The 17,256-nt window shown below is 47.7% G+C and overlaps 1 protein-coding gene across 1 annotated transcript in view; it reads right to left on the bottom strand.

Annotated features, from left to right (window-relative positions):
- The window catches only part of LOC146812812 (alpha-2-macroglobulin-like protein 1), a 761,857-nt gene that overhangs the window by 40,529 nt on the left and 704,072 nt on the right, over positions 1-17,256 (bottom strand). The window contains exon 33 of the mRNA XM_085615204.1: positions 4,654-4,722. Coding sequence (XP_085471330.1) covers positions 4,654-4,722 — 69 coding nt within the window. The remainder of the gene's footprint in view (positions 1-4,653; positions 4,723-17,256) is intronic.

The following is a 17,256-nucleotide window of genomic DNA, read 5'->3' as shown; positions in this document are numbered from 1 at the left end:
CAGCTGGAAGGAGATGACCCATTGGGGCAGGAAGAAACACGGCTGAACAGAAAGGAAGATTACTTGTTTCACATATAGCACTCGCTACTTCACTTTTGTCATTTTGGAGCACTTTCAACAACTAGGGTTACAATACCCAAAGGTAATGGCACTGAATTTGTGGGTCCATTGAAGAAAGAAGGGTTACGTTGACTCTGTGGAGGTTTTAACTTGTGATTTTCATGTCACATACAGAGGTCACCAGCTAGCCAGATTTTACAGACAGATGTAAAGAGATGAATCAAGACATGCAAGAAACAACTGTTCCAATTACAACAAATTGGAAGATGATGCCATTTCAAGAAAAGAGGATGGACACGTGGAACTGGAATTAGGGCAGACACATCAACACCAGAAACAAGATGGAACTATTAATTGGAAGAAAATTGAGGTTATGAGAACATAGTGGGAGATGGACATTTGGGAAGGGAAATAGATATTTTGGGACAGGATAGGAAAAGAAGTAAAGAAGAAGGGTGAACAGTGATGGTAGTAATAAGTTAATTAAATAGCACAAATAAAGACTTTTTGATGGATTCATTGGGACATTAATAAGATATATGTATCGAGACAATATGGAAATTTGGAACAGGAAGTAAGTCATGTATAGATAGACTTGATGCAACAACACACATCAACAGTGATAATAAAATATACAAGGATAAAATATGACAAAAAACACTGATGTTATAACTCAAAAGAAACAGCACAGACATTAAGCTTAGCTTTAGGCTCACCAGGTTCCTCAACTTGACCCATGTCTTCCCCAATATAATTATGTAGAAAATGATCATCTTTTGTGTGGTGTATCTCCAGATTCTTGCCTTAACTGTTATTGCTGGCTTTAGAACTCTGTGTACCTTACCCCTGCTACCCAGTAGTAAAGTGCCTGTGCTTCTCCTTTTCAACATGATGAAACTGGTGTACTCCCAATTGGCATATATGATTCACTTATAAGTCCCTAGTATATGGTACAAAGCGTACCTAGGGCCTATAAGGTAAATGTTACCAGATGACTGCAGCAACTATTGTGCTATCCAACTACAGGGACAGTGTAAAACATTGCTTCAACCCTACCTTTAGAGCCTGACTAAAACAGCTTTGAAACTGCAATTTAACCCATCAAAATAAACCTTCTGACAGTCCTACATCTTCCTTTTGAATATTAATAATTCACTTCTAAGTAGGCCTTACTGCCCATAAGGCCTGGTGCATAGTACTTAACATTAGGACAGGTAGAAATGTAATTTTAAACATTCCCTTGCAATGAAAAAGTCCCAAATGCTATTTTCACCTTAGCAAGGGTGGCTGTTCAAGAGAAAACACTGGGATGAAATAGTAACTGTAACTATTTTATCCCAGGCTTGGAAATAGCTACAAAAGTCATTTTTGGTCTTGAAATATTTATTAAAAACCCAGACACTGGTGAAGTTGGATTTTTAATAAATATCATTGAAAAGTTAATTTTAAAAACTAGAGAAAGTTACAAAACTAGGAGAAGTAGAATTGTAATGTTAAACATTTCCTTACACTGAAAAAGCTGGAGTAAGGTGGGATGAAATACTAAATGCTATCACTTTATCCCCGGCTAGTAAACAGCCACAAAATTCACTGTAAATTAATTCTTTGAATTTAACTATATATTACAAGCCCAATTCACAGGTGATGTTGGATTTTTAAGAATGTTATGGAAAAGGTACTTTTATAAACTTACCTTTTCCCTGGCTAAACCCTAAGGAAGCTAATTTGCATTAGCATCCAGGTGCATCCCTCTGAATGCTCAACCTTGAATGAGGCATGAAAACTGCTCCAAGGGCAGGAGACAAAGTCTTGGGTGTGGGGTTGTGTTTCTGTTTTTATGGCAATATGACCATTTGGGCAAGTCCCAGAAACGTAATTAACTTCAAAGGGGCCTCACCTTTCACAGGCAGATGTCAGATGGCACTTTCACAGGCCCCTACTCTGTTCTCCTAGTCAGCCAGGCTCCACTCAAAGTGGGGATGGAGCTGCCATTAGAACTGGTTTGAAGTGTCCACAGAGGAGACATTGCTTATTTGCCTTGCCAATCCTCTGGGGTGGACACACAGGCTATGCACAAGGGGAGAAGGATTTCACCATCTTGGATTTAAGCAGGGAGGGGCATTGTGCGATAGTTGCTGTAAGGCATACATGAAATGCAGCAAAAGTGGGTAGGGTTACCCCTGGGAACTTTGATAAAACTGGTTAGGGAGGGGCCAGGAGTCACCCAAACCCACAAGCTGGTGCCAGGCATAAATGTAGCGTCCCCAGTACCCTCCTCAGAACACTACTGGACCTGATGACGATCACAAGCTGATTGACACTGCTGTCTGAGTCCTGAGAAGAACCCTGAAGGAGTGGACCTGCTCTCCCTCTTGTACCCAGGGCAAAGAAGTGGCTCCAAGGATCATAAGGCTGGCCACCTGTTAAGCTAGAGGGCATCAACAAGCTAAGAGACCTTTCCTGCAGGTGTTCAACTGTCCCTTTCCAACTGTATCTGCCCTGGACCCTGATGGAGGCTTCTGCTGGAGTCTTGACCCCAAGTGTTTTTCCTGAGGTCCTGGAATCCTGGGCTATATCAAAGTCTATTCCTCCAAACATTCTTAGAAACCTGGGACTTAAAATCTGCTTTACTCCAAGGAGCTCCAGAGGAATGGGATAAACCTACAAATCCTTTCTGATGAAAGTGCATCCTCTCTGGGCTGAAGATTCAGGTTTCCCTCGCTTGAAACATTTCCACAGCAGCAATTACGATTCAGCGGGACCTAACAGAGAAGCTTGGCAGTTCGGGCTGGACTGTTCCCATCAGGCACAGGGTCAAGACGGATTTGCATATGGCTGGGTTCAAACTGGAACGGCATGGTGAGCAAAGAAACGATGGATTTAGGCCCAGATCTCTGTACTGGGGTGAATGTATGACATTGTTCTGCATTCTGTCCATCAAGTGTTGTTTTTGCATTTGTCACCCCGAGTGGGAAGGGTATGCCCAGACGTGGGTCCCGTGCTCTCCATGCCACTGGAATCAAGCTATCCTGGCTGAAGAGGGCTGAAACCCCGAAACCGGTCCTAGGATGCTTGCTTCCAGTCCAGGGAGGACCTGGCTTGGCAGTTCGGGCTGGACTATTCCCATGAGGCACAGGGTCAAGACTGATTTGCATATGGCTGGGTGCAAACTGGAACGACATGGTGAGCAAAGAAACGATGGATTTAGGCCCAGATCTCTGTACTGGGGTGAATGTATGACATTGTTCTGCATTTTGTCCATCAACTGTTGTTTTTGCATTTGTCACCCTGAGTGGGAAGGGTATGTTCAGACGTGGGTCCCGTGCTCTCCATGCCACTGGAATCAAGCTATCCTGGCTGAAGAGGGGTGAAACCCCGAAACCGGTCCTAGGATGCTTGTTTCCAGTCCAGGGAGGACCTGGCTTGGCAGTTCGGGCTGGACTGTTCCCATGAGGCACAGGGTCAAGACTGATTTGCATATGGCTGGGCTCAAACTGGAACGGCATGGTGAGCAAAACAACGATGGATTTAGGCCCAGATCTCTGTACTGGGGTGAATGTATGACATTGTTCTGCATTCTGTCCATCAACTGTTGTTTTTGCACTGGACCCTGCTGGAGGCTTCTGCTGGAGTCTTGACCCCAAGTGTTTTCCTGAGGTCCTGGAATCCTGGGCTATATCAAAGTTTATTCCTAATAACATTCTGAGAAACCTGGGACTTAAAATCTGCTTTGCTCCAAGGAGCTCCAGAGGAATGGGAAAAACCTACAAAGCCAATCTGATGAAAGTGCATCCTCTCAGAGAAGCGATCCGGCTTTGTGGAGTCCTCTTCCGCTACAGTTTACAGCCTGGCCCCATTGTAGGAATCCAAGCTCCGAAATAGGGACTCAATGCACAAAAGAAATCTTCACCTGGTGAAGGTGCTAAAAGTATCCAGCAGGCAACAGACAATTCTTTGGCATCAAATTCAAATTTGCCCCACTCAGAGCTTTACTGCCAAAAGTAAGTGGCTTCGAACTGAACTCTTCCTATGGCTAGCTTACCTTGTGGAGCCCTTCTTGGCCATAGCCTGCTGCCTTGCCCTGTTGAAGATTTTGAACTTTGATTTCAGAAACTAAGCATGGAGGTAAAACTTCCAACCGGGTCAAATTTGTTTCTGCAGCCGAGCCATGCTGAGTCACTGTCAGACTCAAATCGTACCTAGTTCCTAGTCTATCACGACCAGTTGGCTTGTAATGCTTTTTGGTGTTATTTTGATTTAAAGCTTTAAAAATTCATATCTCTGGTTTTCATTACTGGGTTTTTGTTGTTCCTGTCTCATTTTATTTATTAAAATGTAGTCGATTTTTCTAAATTGGTTTGGTATTTTTCTTGTGTTGTGTTTTGACTTTATTACTGTTGTGGTTGTGCATAAATACTTTAAACAGTACCTCTAAGTTAAGCCTGTCTCCTCTGTGCCCTAGATACTAGGGGGTTGGTTCAATCTGGCAAGGATTGTGATTATTACTTGAGGTGTATAGATACACCCTAATTTAATACTGCAATTTTCTATGCACTCTCACCAATACAATAAAGCAGGTCCCTGTGATCTCACCTCTTCCAGGTAGATGGAGACAGAATCCGGTTTAACATCTACTCTCTTCACAAGTGGAAAGTTCAGGAGCTGCAGAAAGAGAGAACACAAGAGTACTTGTAATTACAGGGTTTCTCCCATGTGGGTGCACAGCTTATTCAGAGTCAAAAACACATCCAATGGACAGAGAGTGGCCTGTGGTCAAATCATTGTTAAGATACTGAGATCTCAATTGTGTGTTTTCTGTACATGACACGATTGGCTCTTCTGCAGCCCTACATCTTGTCAGAAGTAGGGGCTGTGCCACTGTGAGAGAAACATTGTGTAGTCAGGTCCCAACCAACCTTAAACTAGGTACAGAAGAAACTCCTGATTAACTTCTGCTGGATGTTATTAATGCTGTCTCTCTTGCCTCTGTTGCATCTTTCTCCCCACCTCCCTTTTTCACTATTCACTCATTCTTTGTTGTGGTATGGTGCTCTTCATAGTTTAGGATGTCTGTAGAATGTGTGGGTGTCTGATGATGGGTGAGGTTGAAACATTATACTCGTGTGAAATGATAAACGCGACTGAGTGGCAGTCCGTTGGGTGGAGACTGTTATGGTCGCTAGTGTCCCTGTCTTTGTCGTCACTGTTACTGGAGAACGTCTGTCTTAACAAACTGGGAGTGAGCCACAGAATATCTACACATTTTCTCTGCATCACCAGTGTTTTTGCTTCTCTGTCATTAAGTGGTCAATGCTTCCTTCACTATATTTGTCTACTCATCTCTGTCTTTCTAACTCCTTCACTCTTTCCCCTCATCAGCTTTCAATACCATTCAGTTTAATTCGCCTCAACATTTCCTCCATGCTTTATTTCCACTGTTTCTCACCCTAATCTTCATCACCTGTCTTTTTTATCATTCCACCCTCAGTCCTTCATCGGTTTCCATGCCTGTCCTTCTCTTTTCAATTCCTCCTGCTTACCTTCAATGTTGCGTATTCATTCCATGTATGCCTCCCTATGCACTTTGTTGCTCCGACTCTCATTCCTTCAGTGTCTCCCTCTCCCTACACTGCTCTTTTCTTATCCATTCTTTCAGCAGTACATTATCTGTAACCAAATGTTTCTTTATCCCTGAATCTCTATCCTCACTCGCTGATTCTATACCTGCCTCATTGTCTCACCTTCCTTCCTCTGAAGTACTCTTACAACCCTCTGTTCTTTCCTTGTTCTTATGCAATCTACTCTTATAATTATTAGATCAATGAGGTGGACTAGAAGAAGTATGATGGGACTCAAGGCTTGGAAGCGGTGGAAGCTAGACCATTGGCTGTTGGGGTGTCAGTGGACGGGGCTTTGACCAATCTACCATGGATTCTGATGTCAATCTTTTGCAATCCTTTGCAAGCTATCGCCCAGGCCATTACCAAAATCCAAGAGGATCTTGAGGTTGTGCATCAGGAGAGTGTTATGTTGTGGTACCACCCAAAAGGACAGACCCATTGGTGTTGGTACGAACACTGGCAAGCAGTGCTTGGGAACCCACTAGGTGAGTAAAAGGCCCCTCACACACCAACCTAGTTGGTGTCATGCTTCATCATAGGGGCCCCAACCGGGTGGCCGAGCGCCTCCCGGTTGTGCTGCAACGCCTGACTACAGCGGAGCTGGTGTGGTGTGATAGTGTGATGTTGTGAAAAATTAAAAATATCTCTGAGAGTCCTTGCCGGGGGAACTTTAATGGTGGCGGCTCAGGATATATTAAAATTAAAAATTATGTGTAGTAACTAAGAAGGGAATTAGATTTCGTAGTTAACTATGTGTGTGGTCTACATGTTTCAGCCCGCTTAAAAAAGTGTGTGGGGCTTTCTTCAGGACCAGAAAGTGCAGTGAGTGGCAAAATAGTGCCACGTGAATAGTGAAAAGAGAAAAAGAGGGTAATTTACCTACACACTCGCTAAGGTGTGTGGAAGCGATATCAGCTCATTGGCAGACACCGCAGCGAAAAACCTGTGGGAAAGAAAACAATACACAGACATAGATGCAAAAAAGATGCTGTAATATGTAACAATTATAAAATGCAATCTTTGACTGACTGTGAAGAGCAATCTTAAAGGGCAGGTGGTCGTACAGATGGTAACACACACGTGGTGACATGCGGCTATTGGCTGGTGCTTCATATTATCAGATGTTAGGGTGGGCGGAGTGCGCCCTTGGTGAGCTAATAGTGAGGCCAGCAAGGAGGGTGTGAGTCGCTCTCGTGAGGAGTGGCAGGCAACTGTAAGCCCGTGACGGCGTGTGGCCACAGGCTAGGGTAGTCGGGCTCGAATGAGCAAGGGTGAGACTAGTTTATTCAGATAAACTGTGCGTGTGCCAAGTAAACTATAGGGCACACTGAATAGAAAAGGGGCGATTACCCTTGAGTGGCGCTCTGCAATTGTGTGCTAAAAGTAAAAACAAGAAGACAAAGGGAAAATATATTACACTATGGCTGAGTATTATTCGCCGATCAGGAAGGGGAGGAGTGCGCTCCTCCTGACACAGAATCTGTGAAGGAACGGTACAGGGTCAAGACAGGGTGGGTATAGTAGTTAAAAGCCCGGCAATGCCAGAATATGTTAGCGCGCGTCACCTTACTTGGTCTGAGAGCAGCACCCGCTTGGCACCTACTGAGGTCTCCCGGCTCCTGGATGGTGTGGAGTCGAGGACTGTCGGGGATTTTAAGGAGGCGGGGGCCATAGCGTACGTGCTGTCCGGTGATCGCGCTAGGGGCCAGGCAGGCTGCGCAAGCGTGTGTGCGAGGCACTGATTCGCTGAGGGGAAAGCGAATACAGGTGATCGCGTGAGGGGCAAGGCTTGCTGCGCATGCGTGCTTGCAAGTCACTGATTCACTACGCTAATGCGTGTGTCGGGGATGCTGTTACCGTGCGCGTGCGCACAGGCAAACGAACTGAGTGTGCTGTACAGCGTGTTTGCCAGAAGTGTCAAATGGTTAAGGCTTCCAAAATGAGTGGGGCGTCAGTGCCCCTGCTCGAAATATTTAAATACCTGCCCAGTGTATTCTAGGGAATGAATAAGACTGCCAAGTAGTGTGTGGCGTCAGTGCCCCTACTGGGATTATGTTAAGGCATGTGCCAAGTGTATTCTGGGGCACAGGGGATCGATGTGAAAGGGCGGACTTGTAATGGCATAGTGGCTACGATGTTAATGGGTGCAACAGCTACGGTAGAAGCGGCGTCAGAGCCCCTGCTGGGGATGATGGTTTATAAGCCAGAAAAAAGTAACAGTCACACGGTTAAGGTCTCCTTAGGCTGTTCCAAGGGATATTGTCGTTCAGCCCATTGAGGTGGCTGGAAAGGCGATAGATCCATCTTTGCTCTTGTTCAAATAGGCGGTTCTGGATATTGGGTAAATTGTTGTCCAGGGCTTCCACAACGACCCATCTCATATCGTTGGTGGTATGGCCCTTCTCCATGAAATGATTTGTCATTTTGGTGATGTTCTTTTTACAGCGTATCGTGCTGCGATGTTCGCAAATCCTGGTTTTAACCTTCCGAGTGGTCATGCCAATGTAGACAAGATTGCATGGGCACGTTATGCGGTACACCACATTTTCTGTATTGCAATTCGTGTGTTTACGAAGCTCCCATACTTTGCCAGGTTCTAGGTGTAGGCTTTTGGTTGTTTCTGTGATGTGGCAGACGCTACAGTTGCCACAGGGGAAATGTCCTTTGACATTGGGCAGACCCCAGGCGTTCAAGACCGTGTTGGTAGGTCTCGGAAGGGGAAGAGGTCTTGTGGACACTACAGTGTCTTTGATGGTGCGTGCTCTCTTGTTCGATAGGAGTGGAGGTTCCCAGTTGAGTTTGCCTGTATTGAGTATTTTCCAATTCCTTTTGATGATCTGGGCAACTTTGGGTGTCACTGTATTGTAGGTGGTGACACATGTCAGTGGGGGATTGGTGGGTTCCTTAATGAGGTTGTCCAAAAGGCCATCACGATTTTGATTCCTGGCCCTTTTGTTCGCAGTCTTGGTTATTTTTTTGGGGTAGCCACGTTGGTGTAGTTTCTCACAGAGGTCACTGGCTTGTATTTTACAGTCTTTGATCTCACTGCAATTCCTCCGAAGGCGGAGGAACTGGCCGTATGGGAGATTCTCACGGAGGACTCGTGGATGGAAACTGGTGAAGTGCAGTAGGGAGTTCCGGGCTGTAGGTTTAAAGTGTGTCTTGCTCGTGAGGCCTCCCGAGGTAGCCTGTATGTCCAAATCAAGAAAGGTGGTCTTGTGCCTGTCTGCGTTATGTGTGAATCTGAGATTAGGGTCACATGTGTTAATCCATTCGCAGAATGAGGCCAGGGACTCATGTGATCCCTCCCAAATTAGGAGGATGTCATCAATGTATCGCCTATAAAACTTGATTTGGGGAATGCGTGGTGTGCTGTTGTTGAGAAGGTGTTTAGTCTCAAAATTGAATACGTACAGGCCTGCTATGCTGGGGGCGAAAACGCTCCCCATAGAAGTGCCGTACTTCTGTAAGTACAGTTTGCCCTGGTACTCAAAGTAGTTTTCCTTGAGTGCTAAGGTGGCGCATGTCAGTACGAACGAGCGTGGGGTTTTGTGTTGCCAATTGGAGTCTCTTAGAGCCTCTTCTAGTACTCTCAGTGTGTCGTCTTGGGGAAGGCTAGTATAAAGGCTTTCCACGTCAAGTGATACGAGAAAGGAGGTGTTGGGGTCGTAGTTCACGTCTGCTAGTAGTCCTAGTAGGTCCTTGGTATCTTTGAGATACGTACTGGTGGATTGGACCAGTGGTTGCAGGAAGTAGTCACAGAAGCGTGACAGGGGTTCAAGCAGTGACCCAATGCCTGAAACAATCGGGCGTCCAGGAGGGGGGTTTTTGTTTTTATGGATTTTAGGGACTATGTAGAAATACGGAATTTTGTCTTGTGTAGTGGTGAGGAATTTTGCCTCATTCTGAGATATGTGACCAGAGGTTTCTGCATCATCCACTATGGTTTTGATGCGGGTTTTCAAGGTGGGCGTTGGGTCACGAGTGAGTAACTCGTAGTTTTTGGTGTCGTTTAGTAGGCGCTCACATTCTCACAACCTCCACCGCCATACCTGAACCAAACTCATCCACAGGCTTTTTTAGGAAGAGGCCGACGAGGGCGCGGAAGGAGACGCAGAGGGAACACCGTACACTGGCAGGACAACCCACAGCAAGGTGCCCAAACGCGGAGCCAAACCAGAGACCAACAACCAGGCCCGAGCACGCGCTGAGCCTAGTCACCAACCTCTCCAACTATGCTCTTACATCCACAGAAACAACCATCCTAGAAAAAGGCCTCGGCTTTGCTCCCACAGCCAAATTGGACAAATTTAAATTACATCGTGAGCTTGCCGAATTTTTCCGCAAAATCAAACTTAAGGCCTTCTTTGACAACACACCGATTACCACCGATCCGGAAGACCAGGGGGACACCACCCTCAGGGTCAAATCCACATTCATGCCTCCACCTTGCTCCATACCACCTGAGATCATGGTATACGAACAGACAGTGTATAAAGAAATAGAAGCACTCAAAGAACCTCACACGTTCCAAAACACCAGCAAAGCAGAACGTATGGCTCTCATGTCTTTGAAAAACAATACAGATATCATAATCAAACCGGCAGACAAAGGGGGAGGTACGGTCATACTCAACAAAGAAGATTACCATCAGGAATGTGAGCGCCTACTAAACGACACCAAAAACTACGAGTTACTCACTCGTGACCCAACGCCCACCTTGAAAACCCGCATCAAAACCATAGTGGATGATGCAGAAACCTCTGGTCACATATCTCAGAATGAGGCAAAATTCCTCACCACTACACAAGACAAAATTCCGTATTTCTACATAGTCCCTAAAATCCATAAAAACAAAAACCCCCCTCCTGGACGCCCGATTGTTTCAGGCATTGGGTCACTGCTTGAACCCCTGTCACGCTTCTGTGACTACTTCCTGCAACCACTGGTCCAATCCACCAGTACGTATCTCAAAGATACCAAGGACCTACTAGGACTACTAGCAGACGTGAACTACGACCCCAACACCTCCTTTCTTGTATCACTTGACGTGGAAAGCCTTTATACTAGCCTTCCCCAAGACGACACACTGAGAGTACTAGAAGAGGCTCTAAGAGACTCCAATTGGCAACACAAAACCCCACGCTCGTTCGTACTGACATGCGCCACCTTAGCACTCAAGGAAAACTACTTTGAGTACCAGGGCAAACTGTACTTACAGAAGTACGGCACTTCTATGGGGAGCGTTTTCGCCCCCAGCATAGCAGGCCTGTACGTATTCAATTTTGAGACTAAACACCTTCTCAACAACAGCACACCACGCATTCCCCAAATCAAGTTTTATAGGCGATACATTGATGACATCCTCCTAATTTGGGAGGGATCACATGAGTCCCTGGCCTCATTCTGCGAATGGATTAACACATGTGACCCTAATCTCAGATTCACACATAACGCAGACAGGCACAAGACCACCTTTCTTGATTTGGACATACAGGCTACCTCGGGAGGCCTCACCGGCAAGACACACTTTAAATCTACAGCCCGGAACTCCCTACTGCACTTCACCAGTTTCCATCCACGAGTCCTCCGTGAGAATCTCCCATACGGCCAGTTCCTCCGCCTTCGGAGGAATTGCAGTGAGATCAAAGACTATAAAATACAAGCCAGTGACCTCTGTGAGAAACTACACCAACGTGGCTACCCCAAAAAAATAACCAAGACTGCGAACAAACGGGCCAGGAATCAAAATCGTGATGGCCTTTTGGACAACCTCATTAAGGAACCCACCAATCCCCCATTGACATGTGTCACCACCTACAATACAGTGACACCCAAAGTTGCCCAGATCATCAAAAGGAATTGGAAAATACTCAATACAGGCAAACTCAACTGGGAACCTCCACTCCTATCGAACAAGAGAGCACGCACCATCAAAGACACTGTAGTGTCCACAAGACCTCTTCCCCTTCCGAGACCTACCAACACGGTCTTGAACGCCTGGGGTCTGCCCAATGTCAAAGGACATTTCCCCTGTGGCAACTGTAGCGTCTGCCACATCACAGAAACAACCAAAAGCCTACACCTAGAACCTGGCAAAGTATGGGAGCTTCGTAAACACACGAATTGCAATACAGAAAATGTGGTGTACCGCATAACGTGCCCATGCAATCTTGTCTACATTGGCATGACCACTCGGAAGGTTAAAACCAGGATTTGCGAACATCGCAGCACGATACGCTGTAAAAAGAACATCACCAAAATGACAAATCATTTCATGGAGAAGGGCCATACCACCAACGATATGAGATGGGTCGTTGTGGAAGCCCTGGACAACAATTTACCCAATATCCAGAACCGCCTATTTGAACAAGAGCAAAGATGGATCTATCGCCTTTCCAGCCACCTCAATGGGCTGAACGACAATATCCCTTGGAACAGCCTAAGGAGACCTTAACCGTGTGACTGTTACTTTTTTCTGGCTTATAAACCATCATCCCCAGCAGGGGCTCTGACGCCGCTTCTACCGTAGCTGTTGCACCCATTAACATCGTAGCCACTATGCCATTACAAGTCCGCCCTTTCACATCGATCCCCTGTGCCCCAGAATACACTTGGCACATGCCTTAACATAATCCCAGTAGGGGCACTGACGCCACACACTACTTGGCAGTCTTATTCATTCCCTAGAATACACTGGGCAGGTATTTAAATATTTCGAGCAGGGGCACTGACGCCCCACTCATTTTGGAAGCCTTAACCATTTGACACTTCTGGCAAACACGCTGTACAGCACACTCAGTTCGTTTGCCTGTGCGCACGCGCACGGTAACAGCATCCCCGACACACGCATTAGCGTAGTGAATCAGTGACTTGCACGCACGCATGCTCAGCAAGCCTTGCCCCTCACGCGATCACCTGTATTCGCTTTCCCCTCAGCGAATCAGTGCCTCGCACACACGCTTGCGCAGCCTGCCTGGCCCCTAGCGCGATCACCGGACAGCACGTACGCTATGGCCCCCGCCTCCTTAAAATCCCCGACAGTCCTCGACTCCACACCATCCAGGAGCCGGGAGACCTCAGTAGGTGCCAAGCGGGTGCTGCTCTCAGACCAAGTAAGGTGACGCGCGCTAACATATTCTGGCATTGCCGGGCTTTTAACTACTATACCCACCCTGTCTTGACCCTGTACCGTTCCTTCACAGATTCTGTGTCAGGAGGAGCGCACTCCTCCCCTCCCTGATCGGCGAATAATACTCAGCCATAGTGTAATATATTTTCCCTTTGTCTTCTTGTTTTTACTTTTAGCACACAATTGGAGAGCGCCACTCAAGGGTAATCGCCCCTTTTCTATTCAGTGTGCCCTATAGTTTACTTGGCACACGCACAGTTTATCTGAATAAACTAGTCTCACCCTTGCTCATTCGAGCCCGACTACCCTAGCCTGTGGCCACACGCCGTCACGGGCTTACAGTTGCCTGCCACTCCTCACGAGAGCGACTCACACGCTCCTTGCTGGCCTCACTATTAGCTCACCAAGGGCGCACTCCGCCCACCCTAACATCTGATAATATGAAGCACCAGCCAATAGCCGCATGTCACCACGTGTGTGTTACCATCTGTACGACCACCTGCCCTTTAAGATTGCTCTTCACAGTCAGTCAAAGATTGCATTTTATAATTGTTACATATTACAGCATCTTTTTTGCATCTATGTCTGTGTATTGTTTTCTTTCCCACAGGTTTTTCGCTGCGGTGTCTGCCAATGAGCTGATATCGCTTCCACACACCTTAGCGAGTGTGTAGGTAAATTACCCTCTTTTTCTCTTTTCACTATTCACGTGGCACTATTTTGCCACTCACTGCACTTTCTGGTCCTGAAGAAAGCCCCACACACTTTTTTAAGCGGGCTGAAACATGTAGACCACACACATAGTTAACTACGAAATCTAATTCCCTTCTTAGTTACTACACATAATTTTTAATTTTAATATATCCTGAGCCGCCACCATTAAAGTTCCCCCGGCAAGGACTCTCAGAGATATTTTTAATTTTTCACAACATCACACTATCACACCACACCAGCTCCGCTGTAGTCAGGCGTTGCAGCACAACCGGGAGGCGCTCGGCCACCCGGTTGGGGCCCCTATGATGAAGCATGACACCAACTAGGTTGGTGTGTGAGGGGCCTTTTACTCACCTAGTGGGTTCCCAAGCACTGCTTGCCAGTGTTCGTACCAACACCAATGGGTCTGTCCATTTTTGATTGATCTTATATATACTACAGGGGATACGGACGCACCCTTGCCTCCCTAGCTCTCCCATTGTTCTCCTCACCACCCAAAAGGAACCATTATTGAAGAGGTGTCCTGCACGCCCTCCTCTACGTGTGAATGACTTAGGTACAGCCCAGAGTGGAAGCCGGGGCAAGGCAATAAAGAAAGGTAATTACCAGACTTCCGGGTCAGACCACGTTACAAACCAAGAGAGTGCTGGTGTGTCATTAATTCTCCCCTGCCAATAAATTCAACTATCAGGCGACGAGGGTGGTCTCTGATCATTGGACCCATAGGTGCTGTGTCTGCCCTCGCGTGTCGCCCGGATTCCTCGGAGCACCTCTGCTGCTGGAGCCGCCGCAGTGCTTCACAGCGAGCGCCCTTCCCTGGTGACCTGCTCTCCTGCCTTGGTGTGCCTCCTACGCCGGAGTCCCCATACGCCCCAGAGCGGCAACCCGGCCCGGCCGCATCTGAGTGTTTCAGTCAGAGCGGCTCCCGCACACGTGGGCTGAGTGCGCATGCACTCCCCCTCCAAAGCGGAGGCGTGCAACGTTGCCGGCGGTGTCCTGCACTGCTTTTGCCTTCGTTCACAGCGGGAAGGATCTCCTGGATTTGCTATTGTAGCCAATTTCATCATAAGGCATGCTACATTTCAAGTAAGGAGGAGGTGCCAGGACACATTATTCTGCCCAGCTATTACATGTTACATACAGCTCTTGTACCAGAACACCAAGAACGCCTTCTACTGGGCAAGTGTTTTTTTTCTCTTGCTCTTCTGACCAGCAGATATTTCATTATTGTGCAGAGCAGAGGTGTGCTGTTTTTTTTGGTCCAGGCCCAGATTCAATCACCCACAGGCGTGGTCCTTCTGCATAAGTTTGGGCTAAGTTGAGGGCGCAAGCCCTGAGAGGGCTGTAGTGCACAGCATGGCAACTGTTTCCCCAGTTGAGGCTTTCATTGTCGATGGCCCGCCTTCTGCGCAGGTGGCCAAATGGAAAGACTATCTGGAGCGCCTCGAGAACTACTTTGCAGCGGTGGGCCTGAAGCTGGAGATCCAACGGCCCATGTTGTTACACCTGGGCGGCCCTGCGATCCACAAATTGGGCAAATCAGTGGTTGAGGCTGACCCGCCCCACACCTACACCACTCTCAAGGCTGCGCTAACCGCGCACTTCGAACCTCTGGCCAATCCCGATTATGAGCATTTTTTGTTACGCCAGGCACATCAGCTCCCTGAGGAATCGGTGGATACATTCTACGCCCGTTTGAAGGAACTCGTTTGGATGTGAACGATGAAATACGGGCACAATTTATTCAGGGGTGTTCATCCATCAAGCTGCGAGAAAACATACTGCAAACCCCGGGAATCTCCATGGCTGACATTTTGACAATGGGCCAATCCAAGGAATTGTCGAAGGTGCGTGCTGCGCACATTGAAGCTGCCCTCCAATTACAAGTAAAGACTGAACCGGTGAATGCGGTGACAACTGCGTCCCCTACAAAGCACACCTCCAAGAAGCCGGAACGCAGCAAGCCACCAAACATGACCAGGACATGCTATATGTGCAGAGGACCCTACCCGCATCAAGGACGCCCTGCTCAAGGGAAGAGATGTTCTGTGTGTCGTAGGCTAAATCACCTTGCAAAAGTGTGCCGCTCTGCTGGGCAAGGACGACAGCGAGGGCGACAGGTCAACGCCATAGATACCCCGCAGACGGGAGAAGATGAAGATGACATGGATGACGATGATGTGGAGGATGCAGTCAACGTCATCCACGCCCTGCAACCAAACGGATGCCCCAAGCGACGAATCCCGAAATGCATCACAAGCGTTGCCGGACACCCTATACAGGCAATGATCGACACAGGTGCCTCCATAAACATTATGGCACAGTCCATGCTAAGGGCACTTCCCATACAGCCGACCCTGCGACCAACTTCCACACAGGTTTTTGCATACGGTTCCACGACACCTCTGTCTTTGGCTGGCGTATTCACCACGACCATCTCACACGAGTCCAGATCCACCCGAGCCAAGGTCTATGTCACCCAGGAAGGGTCGGGGATGCTACTGAGCAGCCGCACGGCGGAGCACCTACAGCTGGTAGCCTTCGCATTTGCGGTACACCAAGAAGATGTGGAATCTTTGGTAGATGAATTCAAATCCCTCTTCGAAGGCATAGGATGCCTCAAGGACCACATGGTGCGACTTCATGTGGATAAGTCTATCCAGCCAGTTGCTCTCAAGCATCGACGAGTGGCTTTTCATCTGCGGCCAAAGGTTGAGGAGGAATTGAGGAAACTAGAGGAGGCTGGCATAATCAAGTGTGTGGAGGGTCAGACTCCCTGGGTGTCTCCCATCGTGATAGCCCCAAAACCCAAGCAACCAGGTGAGGTCAGAATCTGCGTCGGCATGCGCCCGCCGAACCACGCAATAAAGAGGGAACACCATCTCACCGCCACAGTAGACGACATAGTCACAGAGGGCAGTGGTTTGCAGTTGTTTTCAAAAATGGACCTGTGAGCGGGCGATCAACAGCTACTGCTAGACCCTGAATCGAGAGCCATCACCACGTTTTAAACACATTTGGGACTCTGCAGATATAAGCGTCTCAGTGCAGCGGAGGTGTTTCAAGACACTATTAGAGGGGTGCTCTCTGGCCTGAGAGGAGTCATATATGTCAGTGACAACATTTTGGTACATGCACCAACCCTAGAGGAACACATGGACCGCCTCCGCGACGTCTTCCAAAGACTACAAGACAGTGGCCTCACCCTAAATCGTGAAAAATGTGCGTTCCTCCAGAAGGAAGTAGCATTCTTTGGATATCATTTCTCCCAGCAAGAAGTATCCCCTGATCCTGCAAAAGCCCGGGACATACAGACCGCATCGGCCCCTACCACCGTGACTGGCATGAGGAGCTACCTGGGCATGGTCACATACTGTGGCCGATTCATCCAAAACCTGACAGAACTAACTACACCTCTGAGAGACCTCACAAAAAACACCACCACTTGGGAGTGGGGTCCTGTGCAAGAAAAAGCATTTCTGGACACCAAACATGCACTATCGGCGGAGACCACGCTAGTCTATTTCAACCCAGTCAGAGCTATCTGTCGATGCGAGCCCCATCGGACTCAGGGCTGTACTATCCCAAAAACAGCTGGATGTAGAGAGGGCCCTGGTGGAATATGCAAGCCGTGACCTAACGGAAACTGAGCAGAGATACTCACACATCGAAAAAGAAGCAATTGCAATTCACTGGGGCTGCTGCCACTTTCATCTGTACCTATATGGT

This window comes from Triturus cristatus, chromosome 7 (genome assembly GCF_964204655.1).
Source record: "Triturus cristatus chromosome 7, aTriCri1.1, whole genome shotgun sequence".
In the NCBI taxonomy this organism is placed as follows: Eukaryota; Metazoa; Chordata; class Amphibia; order Caudata; family Salamandridae; genus Triturus; species Triturus cristatus.
Note: the sequence above shows the minus strand (reverse complement) of the source record. Positions and strands in the feature narration are given on the sequence as shown.